Source organism: Mytilus trossulus, chromosome 2 (genome assembly GCF_036588685.1).
Source record: "Mytilus trossulus isolate FHL-02 chromosome 2, PNRI_Mtr1.1.1.hap1, whole genome shotgun sequence".
Lineage (NCBI taxonomy): Eukaryota > Metazoa > Mollusca > Bivalvia > Mytilida > Mytilidae > Mytilus > Mytilus trossulus.
This window is the reverse complement of record NC_086374.1, coordinates 102404959-102417485: the sequence shown is the minus strand read 5'-3', so window position 1 is coordinate 102417485 and position 12527 is coordinate 102404959. Positions and strand designations below refer to the sequence as shown.

At 31.5% G+C, this 12527-nt stretch overlaps 2 protein-coding genes across 2 annotated transcripts; one reads left to right on the top strand and one right to left on the bottom strand.

Annotated features, from left to right (window-relative positions):
• Positions 1-335: 335 nt before the first annotated feature.
• On the bottom strand, positions 336-6295 carry LOC134708566 (microtubule nucleation factor SSNA1-like). Its single transcript, XM_063569210.1, has 3 exons — positions 6102-6295; positions 4234-4433; positions 336-1746 (listed from the first exon to the last, which is right to left on the bottom strand). The coding sequence occupies exons 1-3, from the start codon at positions 6151-6153 to the stop codon at positions 1642-1644; spliced, it is 357 nt and encodes a 118-aa protein (XP_063425280.1). The 5' UTR covers positions 6154-6295; the 3' UTR covers positions 336-1641.
• Positions 6296-6543: 248 nt separating this feature from the next.
• On the top strand, positions 6544-12300 carry LOC134705597 (uncharacterized). Its single transcript, XM_063564320.1, has 3 exons — positions 6544-6749; positions 7181-7452; positions 12182-12300. The coding sequence occupies exons 1-3, from the start codon at positions 6722-6724 to the stop codon at positions 12275-12277; spliced, it is 396 nt and encodes a 131-aa protein (XP_063420390.1). The 5' UTR covers positions 6544-6721; the 3' UTR covers positions 12278-12300.
• Positions 12301-12527: the final 227 nt, after the last annotated feature.

Genomic DNA, 12527 nt, shown 5'->3' with positions numbered 1-12527 from the left:
AGGAACTACAATACAAGGATTTCTGAAATTTGGTTTTAGGATTTATATAAGTCAACTATACCGTGTGATGCGTTTTCAGATTCATCACTCGACAACTTCCTGTTTACCGAACACTTGCATATTTTTACACTATTTATATTATCCACTTGCGGCAGGGGTATCATCAGTGAGCAGTAGCTTGCAGTTTCACTTGTTTTATCTGTATAAGATTGACATTATTTTCCTTTGAAAAGCTAAACACCCCTAGTACATGGGTATCCCATCTCTAGAAGTACAAACAGTAGAAAAACCTTTCAATAATCCTCTTCTAGAGATGAAATATAAACAAAGAAAACTTTATGTATCACTTTTATTTTTATGTTCAAAATATCATACAAAAACAGGTATCCAACCTATAGAGACTTTAACACTTTGCACTGTGCCACAATAAATAATAAACTTTCCACAGCTTATTCTATCAAATAAAATAGTCCTAAGACACATTTAAGATGTCCAAATCTTGGTAGCTGTTAACAATTTTGAAAATTTCTTGTACAATGAATTTGAGTGTTAAGATCCCTTGATGTTTCGTACCATTCAATATCAGTCAACATAAAAATATATATATAATACAATAAACAAACATGTATTATTTGTAGTACAAAAATATGCAGAAAAACTCATGTTCCCTAATAAATCTGAGAAAAAGTAGTTTTTTTTACAACTTTTTCATCTTGGAATGATAGACTTGGGTGTTTGATTAAAAAAAAATTAGATTGAAAATGTTTAAGTTCCAACTCAAATATGAAAAAAAGTTTTGTGTTTATTTTAAATTTATCCATTTCTTAAACCCTTGCAACAGATTTTGATTCATTTTTCTAACTTAAAGACAATAAATATTTCAATGAAAATCTTTAGTCTAATCACAGAATCATTTTCATTTTTTTCCCTACAAGATCTTAGTCGACCATTACTTTCTACCAATTAAAAGAGAAAATTACAGGTGCATGTATATTTCAAACTTATGTGCAATAACCAGTCGCTAGGAGTGCATGGACGAGAGTATAAATATCACAGGATTATGGAAAGCACTCTGTATAGCACGAATCAGACTATAGTACTACTGATGGGGTAATGAAATACATGACCTTCAATCACACTTCACACGGTGTAAGAGATCTACTACTGAACATGTATTTTAGAACTACTGAAATATAACAACATGGATGATCTGAATGGACAATTCGTCATTTGAAGGCATAGAAGAACAGCAACGCTGTAAAAAGTATGCTCATAACTAAACACATTTTGTTTGAATTCTGTTTCAAAACATGAAATTTTTCAGCGCCACTTAATTACATGCAGTAGAACTAATTCTCTGATCATATTTTTTAAGGCACATTCATGAAATACCCACTTCCATTGATTTCTCGAATAATAAATAATTCAAATTTCGTGATTGAAAAGGTTTAAAAACAATTGTATCAAAATTTAAGGATGCCAAATGTCACAAGTTTACACAGAATGACTTTAAAAAAACATATAAAAAATAATGTATAATTGTCATGACTTATTAGAATGGTGAAAACAATCGTCAATGCCGTGTGAGATATCACCCCAATGTTAAAAGCTCAAAGATCATTCTGTTATCAGCTGATGTGTCTATGAGACCTGGGAATGGACTCTGGTGCTCTGTCCTCCTTTGTCCTTTAGAGTATGGGATTCTCGTTTTAATACATTCAGTAAAGTCTGTGAACTCTCCAAAATCTGAAATAAAAAAGGAAAATATTTTTTTTTAATTTATGAACAACAGTCATGTGTATGAGTCAAACAAGTGATTTCATTATCACCTATTTAATGATTTGAAAATTTCAATAATCACCTTTTTTTTTACAAATATTTCTGTAATTTGCCTTCATTGATCATATTTATCACTTTATCTTGTGTATTAATTTCAGCAGTATGTGTAGACAGTTAGAAAGTATGCTACAGTTTTAACAAGAACTGTCTTTAAAAAAAGATATCCGACGTTTTTATATTTTAGTATATGTTTAAAACTATCATTTCGATTTTCCATTTAAATAACGTTTTCTCTGTTTGTGTTCAATATTATATTTAAACTTCTTAAATGATTAAATAGGGATTAAAATAAGAATATATATTTTTGAGGATGAGCGAGTCAGGTGAGTGGGTGTGTTCGTTTGCTTTATTACATTGTACTTATTGTTTTGGGGAAGGTTAACTTTCTGGTAGTAAGACCAATCAGGGCCAGGCTGGGAAACTGGATAGGCAAATGCTCACATTAAATCTCTATCGATACAGTGTGTTAAATGTCTTCCTTTTACACCATAACCCATGGTGGTGCTCCTACTAAAGGAAGGAGATACATAACATACATACTGGCCCCTGAAGGTTGAAACACAGTTTTTTTTAAGGGCCAGTCAGACCCAAACAAAATTTGAACAGTAAGACTTGCAAAAGTAACTTTCCTAAATTTCTTATGATAAAAACAACATACTTTTTTTTATCAAAGAATCAATCATAAAAAGACTTTTCTCCAAAAGCAAAATGGACTACATCCATGTTTTTAAACTGATAAAAAAATTGAAAATTGAAATCAAATTTTGAAACAAATTAATGCATCATTCAAATCATAACTTAACACAGATTTTTCCTTTTTTTTTTTAATTCTGCAACAGATTTGATGCATCAAAACAGGCTTGCAACTTTCATTTCAAATGTATTTCCTCGACTTTAATCATTTAACTACATTTTGTATTTCTTATTATATAATCATAATAATAATCTATTTAATTGTTTAAATAAACCAATTTTTCAAGACGTTTCGGCCAATGGCCTTCTTCAGTTCTTTCTTCTTCCTCTCAACTACATGGCTGACATTACATTCAATCATTGATAAAATGAATAATCTATGAAGAATAATCCATTTCTCAACATTAACATTCACCAAGGGTTTCCATTAATACCCTTCTTTATAACTTGTCATACTGACATAATTTAAAATAAAACAATTGTGTATTGACAACTATCTTCAGATCAATTAATCAATCAACCATGCAGTGATCAATTACATTCAGTACAATAATACATTTAAATGAAATCAACACCTTGTTTTAAAACAAAATCTTTCTTCTGTTTTACTGCACTTTGAAATTTTGATTTTTAAAGCTTTTTGTATTTTAAAAACACCTATTAAACAAAAACAATTATAGCTGATATTATCTTGTTATCCACTGGTTGTTGTTATGTAGAAAAAAAAAAAAATTATGTACATGTGCTCATGTAATAAATAACTATTGCTTAAAAAAAGTGCATATACATTTATGTACCAATAAATCATGCAAATATAAAACTTGAAATAATCCTATTTGACCATGTTTGAGTTGTAAAAGTAGTTGACCTCAGTAAATCTTGATATATATATAAATAATTTATACATACATAACTCACCAATAGAGAGTCAATTGTTTTTCATGTAAACAAACAAGTCTGAATAATTTCATTTACCTAACCAATCTGATAAAAAATTTAAAAACAATCCTGTGTCTTATAATGTCAAACTTTAGATCTGCCGATGCTCTGTCCTTTTCTTTTTAAAGCTTTTTGGGATAAAAGGGTTTTGTGGTAAATTGATACATTCTCGTGGCAACTTACGTACAGAATTTGTTGTAGAAATTTCCTTGGTTGACATATATAATATCTACAGCATGGACAGGCATGATAGGAACAAGAAGAATATACATGTATTGTAGAATTGAATACATGGAATACTGTCAGGTAAAGAAATCTCATGCCCTATATAAGGACTTCTAGACACATGTTTTTTTTGCAATCTGTTTGTTTTCATTTATAATTCAAATGCAAAGTTTCACTAGCTTGAACATTTGAAATTTTATTTCATTCTTTTGTACATAAATCAAGCTGTTAGTTTTCTCGTCTGAGTTGATTAAATTTGACATTTATTGGCTCTTTATACCTGACTAAGCAGTATTGGTTTCTCTTACATGTATGTATTATTGAAGGCAAAACAGTGACCATGGCTTTAGTTGTTAATTTCTGTGTTATTTCTTCTCATGAAGAGAGTTGTGTTGTGGGTAATCATACAACATCTGCTTATGTTTATATGTATATCTGTCATTGTCTGTCATGTATATAGGGCTAACGGCTTACTTTTCAGTTTACAAATTTGGCAGCAAAATTAAACAAGAAAACAAAGCAATAATAAAAGTATACCTTCATATACGCTGATTCAGTTTCAGCGATAGTCTTATCAAATTCATTTCTGGAAGCCATCTTTTTACTAAGACCTTCATTGACTTTGGCTAATCGCTCTGTAAGGATTCTAATGTCATTTTGTAACTTTTGTTTCTCCTCCTCTTCTTGAAGAATTTGTTTATGAAGATCATCCCTCTTTTGACACAGATCATTTATACCTGAAATATAGAGAAAAAATTTGCCGCTGTTGTTTTTTCTATGGTCAGGTTGTTGTCTCTTTGATACATTCCCCATGTCCATTCTCAATTTTATTATTAAAAGTTTAGGTATATGAGCTTCAATACTTTATTCTGTAGGTTTTTACACTAAAAAGTCATATCACTATACAATGTATATGAGTCCGTCTAGTTATTTACACAGGCTATACATTTTTATGAGCAAATAGAATTATTTTATAAGGTACTAAAACGCAATTAATGACAGCATAAATTGTTTAATGACAATGAACAGGAATCAAGACTTTTGATGAAAATAATTGTCGCTGTGCCACCAATAACACATTTAATTTTTTATCAGATATACATACTAAATACATGTATATATACACAATAAACATCGATAAAAGTGAAGCTTGCTCAATGTTAAGATGTTCCTTTAGATGTTAAAGGTTAATGTTTCATACTACTATATTATAATGTATGCACAACCTAATTTTAAAAGAGATGCTTACCGGGCCTTTTGTACATGTACATGTAACTGACTATATGCAGTATGAGTTTTATTTTTTGCTGAAGGTCTTTCATGTACCATGTGTACAGTGACACATAGTTGTTAATTTCTATGTCATTTGGTCTCTTGTGTAGACATGGTAGAGTTGTCTCATTTGCAATCTTACCACATTTTATATATATATGCATGTCAATAAAATTAAGAATGGAAACTGGAATGTATCAAAGAGACAACAACCCAACCATAGAACAGACATCAGCAGAAGGTCACCAACAGGTCTTCAATGCAGCGAGAACTTCCTGCACCCACAATATATGGTTATAAAAAGGATGTTACAATGCATTAAACATCAGGAATTATAGTTATCTTGTACCATTGTAAAGTCGTTCCAATGTCAACTTGTACCACAAAAACCTAGTTTGAAAGATCAGTTTAAAAAATAAAGCTAAAAAAAATCTATTTTTGTCTAAATTTTCATTAAAATCTAGTTTAAAATTCAAGTAATTCAACTTTATTTTTATTAAGTTTACAAAAAAAAACATAAAACATTCGTATTTTTTAATATATTTTTAACAGTACGTGTTTACCATGTTTACAGTGCCCTGTGGTACCGTACGAGTTCTGAATGGTACAACTTGCCAGTGGTACCAGTAACCGTGGTTTGTTGTACGAGTTTTCGGTGGTACAAGTTAACTTGCTTCCAATGGAAGTTGACAGATGATTGAATAAACCATCCAATGTCAGATTGCTGTAATTACTGAAAATCACAACAGGTTCCCGTAAAATTTTGACGTCATAAAACAAAATATCTGATGCCACAATGGAAAAGTGATTGTTGTATGCATCAAAAGTTCAAGCGGCCTGGTCAGCTGGGATAAGTGATAAGGTGTATGTACGCCAAGGCCATAGATAGCTAGGTATCAGAAAGGGTTCTGAAAGTCTTACACAATCACGACATTACAAAACCACTTAAATGAAATATTAGCGTCCTCCACATTTTGTTAGAATATGAAAGCCTTCAATAACGTGCTACTGTATATCACTATATGTGTGTGTATTTTGTATTCTGTGTGTGTGTGTTTTTGAATTGGATTTATAAAAATATCTTGTATGGTTTGTAAGGAATGAAATGATACATTTTGACGGTTGATACTTACATTTCACGAGTTCGTTATTGTAACTCTGTAAAGCAGCCCCTTGTTGCGACATATTTAGGGCGCTTGAGAGAAAAAAATGAATGAAGTAAATTTAAGTTTCGCTGTCAAAACTTGTTTGCACTTTTTGTGTTGATAAGCAAATATGAGTTCTACGTCACAAAGAATGTTGTTCAAGGTAAAAGTGCATCGGGTACGGAATAATGACGACACTTTTCCGGGTACGTTTTTGTCAATCATGAAAAACAAATTTGACGGGATATAAAAAAGAAAAGAAAAAGAAATATCAAATGAGGAAAGGTAAAGAAAAAGAAATATTGAAGTTTCATGCCTATGATTTTAATGCAATACCATTATCCCCCTCTTTAGCACCCTCATTTACAACTGGAATTTAACATTAATTGTACACGGCTTAAATTACTGAATTGAAAGTTTAAATACAAGTGTGTAATTGCGTGACATTCTTTTGTGGAATAATAACTCATTGGTTAAAATAATTGTTAATTTATAAACCAGAAAAAATGTAAAAATTGATTAGTTTATCCAGTTTCCGCTCAAACTGAAAACTGAATTTCCTTTTTCTTTCACATTTTTCATTATCATGGATTCAAAGCTCAAAGCTGATGGGCGGAATTTGTGACAAACAACAAGGTATTGTTTTTAAAACCTTATATATATATATGCATTGCTTCGGTCAGTGAATCTTATTTGTTAGACTTAAGTGTCAATGGTATCAAAACCAGTTTGATAATAGCATATAGACTACACAAAATAAATTCATCTATTATCCTTTTCCCAACAAATCATTGGCAATTGATATGTAAATGGAACTTCTACCATTTAATTGCATTTCGGAGAGCTTCCCAGTGATATATAATACTTAAAGGTTTTCTATAATTGAAAATATACCCTGTTATTGCTAAAATAACTCAGATTTTGTTTTATATTAATTTTACGATTATAGTCATATGATATGATTCCGTTATATTTTCATTTTTCATCGAATTATAAAATGGACGAAAACGCGTTTGAATTTAGTTTACATCAGACATACCAATTTTTATCCTGTATATTTTATCTAGGCACCAAGAAGCTCCATAAACTCAATATCAGGACATTCAATCCAAAAGTAAGACCTGAAATGGCTGATGGATTAAATGAAATTCCAGTATGGGAGAAAACCTACGAAAAATATGACAAAAAGCAATTAGCACACGAGTGTTCACGACTGCAGACGGAAATTAAAGGAAGACTTGATAGACTGAAGAAAGTAGATGAAAGCCTTACAGAAAAGAAGAAAGAAAGCAAAGAAGTTATCGATCAAATTACAGAAGCAGAAATGAACTTTGCAAAGGTAAAAAGTAAAATCACAAAAAAACTGAACTCAGAGGAAAATCAATTCGGAAAGTCCATAATAACATGACAAAATCAAATAACAAAACGCATCAAAACGAATGGACAAGAACAACCATTTAACTGACTTGGTACAGGCATTTTCAAATGTAGAAAATAATGGATTAAACCTGGTTCTATAGCGCTAACCCTCTCACTTTAATGACAGTTTCATCAAATTCCGCCATATTTACATTGATGCGTTAAACAAATAGACACAATAATTTAAATAAAATAGTCAAAATATGGGCACACCAGTCATTATCGTATAACAATTTTAAAAGGAACAATTTAACAGATCACAAAAACATCTACCATCTACGAACACATTGATTAATTTGAGTGTCTGACGTCAGAAAATTTGATACGTTACATAAATTTGTCGTTCAATGTGCATACAAACATTTTTTAAATTTACATATTAGGCAATGTTAGCATACAGGGTTAAAAAACAAAAGTATGCAAGAATAAATTTCAGAAATAGACCGAGATTTAAACTAGTCCAAAAGTTATATATACAATTTATAAGAATCCAAAATAGTTAATTCCTGGACCACTACGTGATTGAATGATTTTGACGTTTGTGGTTCAACGTATAACGTGACGGTACCCAAATTGCACCTATTTTGACAGTTTTTTCACCTACGTTTTTTTATGATCAAGAAATAAATGTCCTTAATGTGTTTATTTTGTAGCCCTATCCTTCTTTAATGAATCGGTACACCAATTTAATTTTTAATCCATATTGAGTCATACAAAAAATTGGTTTGAATCAACCTCCAAACTACCCATGATCCTGTAATGAGGAGTACCCAAATTGCATCTATGCTTAAATTCACATCATCAAACGTCTAATAACCGAGCTTTTGTTTAATTTTTTCAAATATTTTGAACAATTGGATATTAGTCCATGCTTACTCTTCATATTTTACGAAATGGATACTTATAAAAAATTGCATTTGCTAATTTTAAAAAGATGACGTTTTGATGACGTCGCATGATGACGTTTTCGTACATTTTGTTTTTTTCAGTAAACAGTCCATCTGTTGATAAATACTGTGAACGTTTTGTATATATCTAAATATGTTTACCTATGTTGAAAGACGTGCATAGTATCAAATCATAAAAATACGAATTGTTTAGTCTCTAGGAAATCTTGTAAGATTTCTGTTGCTATTTTTTTCTAAATACATGTAGGTGCAATTTGGGTACTCGGTGCAATTTGGGTACCCTTACGTTATAGTAATTCATAATAGAAATATATCATAATGACATTTAATAGAACACTATCATACTGACGGAATCTTTTAAAGTACAGAGTCACGTTATAAGAACAAAAGAAATACAAAAAGTCGCATATATACAAAACAAACCACAAAAAATTGAAAGCCATTTACAAACGCATTGACGAGATGTATAAGTACCGAGCCACGTCAAACGGATATCACATAAAACAATTCAACAGTAAAAGCAATATTAATAATAGAACAAAGACAAATGAAAGAACAATAAAACACGTTGTTAAGATGATAAACAACATCAGTACGCAGAATCTATACATCAAGACCATCGTGTATTATTTGAGAAGTTGATACGGAATATTTACCAACAAGGTCTTGGTACCTTCCGATGAACTTTTTTAGAAAAAAAGACGAGACGCTCCCTGACATACCCCTGGTTCATCAACCTTCTACTCAGACACTGATGCCGTTTTACAAAGGCTGAGTAGGAGCTGCATGCTCTTGAATATCGAATAAGTTGGAAAATATATATCCCATATGCAGGTGAAGTTGGTATATTGCTGGTTGTTGGTATAGGTGGGGAAAATTTATAATTTCAAAATTAAAATCGTCTCGTTTGTCATAGATTCTGGTACTGAGATGACTGTGTAAGTCAAATTCGAGATATAAGTCTAAAAATGAGACGGAGGAAGCCTTGTCTGTTGTTTCTTTAATCTCTAGATCTGGGGGATATATTAATGGAACCCAATCAGAAAAGTTCGGATTGTCTATGAAAAGAACATCATAAATATATCTGAAAGTGAAATTAAATAACCTGGCTTCTTTGATCATCTTGTTTTAGACAAGTGTTTGGAGGAACTCCGATTCATATGAAAATAAGAAGAGGTCGGCAAGAAGAGGCGTACAATTTGTTCCCATAGGAATGCCGACAATTTGTTGGAAAAGTCTACCTCCAAACTCAACAAATATGTTGTCGATAAGAAACTCCAGCATACTGACCCCTTGTTCTTCTGTGTAGCATGTTTTACCTTTTTGTTTGTCACTATTAACGAAATCCCAAAGTAATAAATTTATAGCGTATGCTACCATTTTGATGTTGAAAGGCATTGTGGATTATTTCTTAAAGGCGATTTTTCAATTTCACATGGGGAATGGTGGTATACAGGGTTGAAAAATCAAATGTTTTGATGGAACTTATAACAGAAAAAGACCGAGATTATTAAAATTGTCTAGAAGTTCTTTATAATTTTTAAGAATCCACATATGGTTAATACCACTACGCGAGTAAACAGTTTCACAGTAATTCTGAAGACCCACTTTCACTGCGGACAGAATTTTAGTCAATCTAATGGACAATTCTTTAGTGGAACATGAAGATGAGCCAGCAATATACCGTTGTTTGTACGGAATTTTATGAAGCTTTGGTATCCAATACAAACAAGGTCAGTCCTCCGATATTGTGTTCAATGTAATGTTTATTGAAGCCAGCCCATGAAGGACTTATGAATTGCTAAAATATCATCCTTGTCAAATGATATGTCTTTGTTTGTGGGATTACCTGAGTGCTCCTTTATACCCAATTATTTTACAAAACATTCGTAGTAATACGATTTACACACAAATACAATATTATTTAAAGCTTTGTCCGCAGGAACAACAACATACTTATCATGAAGAGTTGATAGACATTTCATGGCCTCTTTGTCTCTGAAAACGGACTTTGGTCGATCGTTCACCCAGTTTTTCAACTTGTGAATCGATGTTTTATCAGAGACCTGGTCGTTTTAACCCATTCTGACAAAGTGTCCAGTTCAACTTTTTCTCGCTTAGCCCATGCTCTGGCGTAGTCCTCAATGGAATCCATAATTATTTTGAAGTTATGGTTCCAATTGATGTGTTGGGGTTCTCTAAACTCAGGACCATGAGAAATCACCTTTCGGAGATTTTCATGTTGAATTATGTTTAGATCCCCAGTTATAACATGACCAGAGGGGCTGTAATTATAAGACCAGTGGGAACAGTCACATGTCGGAGGGTTTCTTAGTTATTGTTCTAAGTCAAGGTCCTGCAATACTTGTTTATAGTAAAATATTTTATAGGTGCAATGGTTTTGGTGTAACTGTAGGATACACTCCTTGTGATGTAGAACGTTGCAGATATTGATTGCATCAATTCCTCTATTGGCAAAATCAACAGGAAGGAAACTCAAGTTGATTATATCTTGATGACTTAACTATGATTTTTTTTAAATTTTACGTGTATACATTAAAAAGGGTCGAAAGGTACTAGAGGGTCAGTCAGATAGACAGACAGACAGACAGACATACTTCAGGTGTTCTGGAAGGGTATTTAAACAGATCATGCTTAATCTGTGGCACCCGCCGATTGTTTGCTTATCACGGTTAGTACAAACCTGGTAACAATTCAGCCGAATTCTGTGGTCACATTTGTTAAAAGGGGACGGTCTCGTAGAAACGACATTAGATACATATCCGCTATAATCTTTTTAACGCATATTCCATAACGGTCGACCAACTCGTGAAGGCGTCCGTAAAATTTACGTAGAGTAGGCAATCTGGCAATTTGATAACATGCAGCAAACACCAAAACGTACCATTAAGGACAGCATACATGTACATTCATTTGTATATGACTCAACTACTTTATACTTACTTACTTATTTCAATGGCGCCCGTATGGTTGTCTAAAAGGAAACTGACATTTGAGAAAAAAAGAACTTCTGTTTAAGAAAAAAAATATAACCACCGACAGACACATACATCGGGTTGAGCTAAAGTTGTTAAATTCGAGTTTACATATTATAAAAAAGCCCGATTAATACTTTGAATCACCTTTTCATGAGTATTTCACCCGGAGTATGCTTGAGTAACTGTGAAATTTCAGCTGTTGACCTCTTTTGTTATTAATAATCATAAATGTGCCAAAACTATCTCAAAATCAAAACACTCTATTCAAATCCCATTTTATCAAAATAAAACTGATCTAGGTTAAGTTTTACGTGAGTCTTGTACGCAATTTTAAGTTCCACTATCACACAAATATAAAGGTATGAGTTTTCGATTCCACTTTTCTTCAAAACTTGGAGTTAAACATTGAATAACAAATAAAATAAGAATTTGGGTTAAACCTTAAGTTCTTATTCAAGTTCTAGATTGCTTTTATAACGCGCGTCTGGCGTATTAAATTATAATCCTGGTACCTTTGATAACTAATTATTCTTATTTATTTTTAAATTTTGATTTTTTTCATTTGTTTGCAAATAATTATATTCATGTACAGTTTTGACTGGACATTTTTTGTTTTTGTTTTTTGTTGTTTTGTGATTGTATTTTTAGTTGTCAGCCTGGTTTTATTGATTTATTCATTTAAAAACATATTGAAGCATGCCTTCAAGTTATAACAATTAAAGTTATCTTTTTATTTTTGCAGATAAATGAGACGTCTAAACTACTGATCAACAGTTTAAAGAGACAGACAACTATGCTGAAAGAAAATCATACTTATGAAACAAATAAAGAAATTTGATTGGAAGAATTGCAGTACTCTTTTTTATAAATAAGGACATATTGGATTTGAATTAATACCTGAAAAAACTTTAATTTTTTATGTGGCCAGTTTTCAGTCATATCGATGTTACTTCTGGGAGTGCATAAATTAAATACAAAATTACTATCATTTAGACGAAGGCTATTTATTGGCCAACAATTAGATGTTTATAAGAAAAAAATATTTCTACATACCATGCAGTTACTTATTTTAATTACTATACAATCTA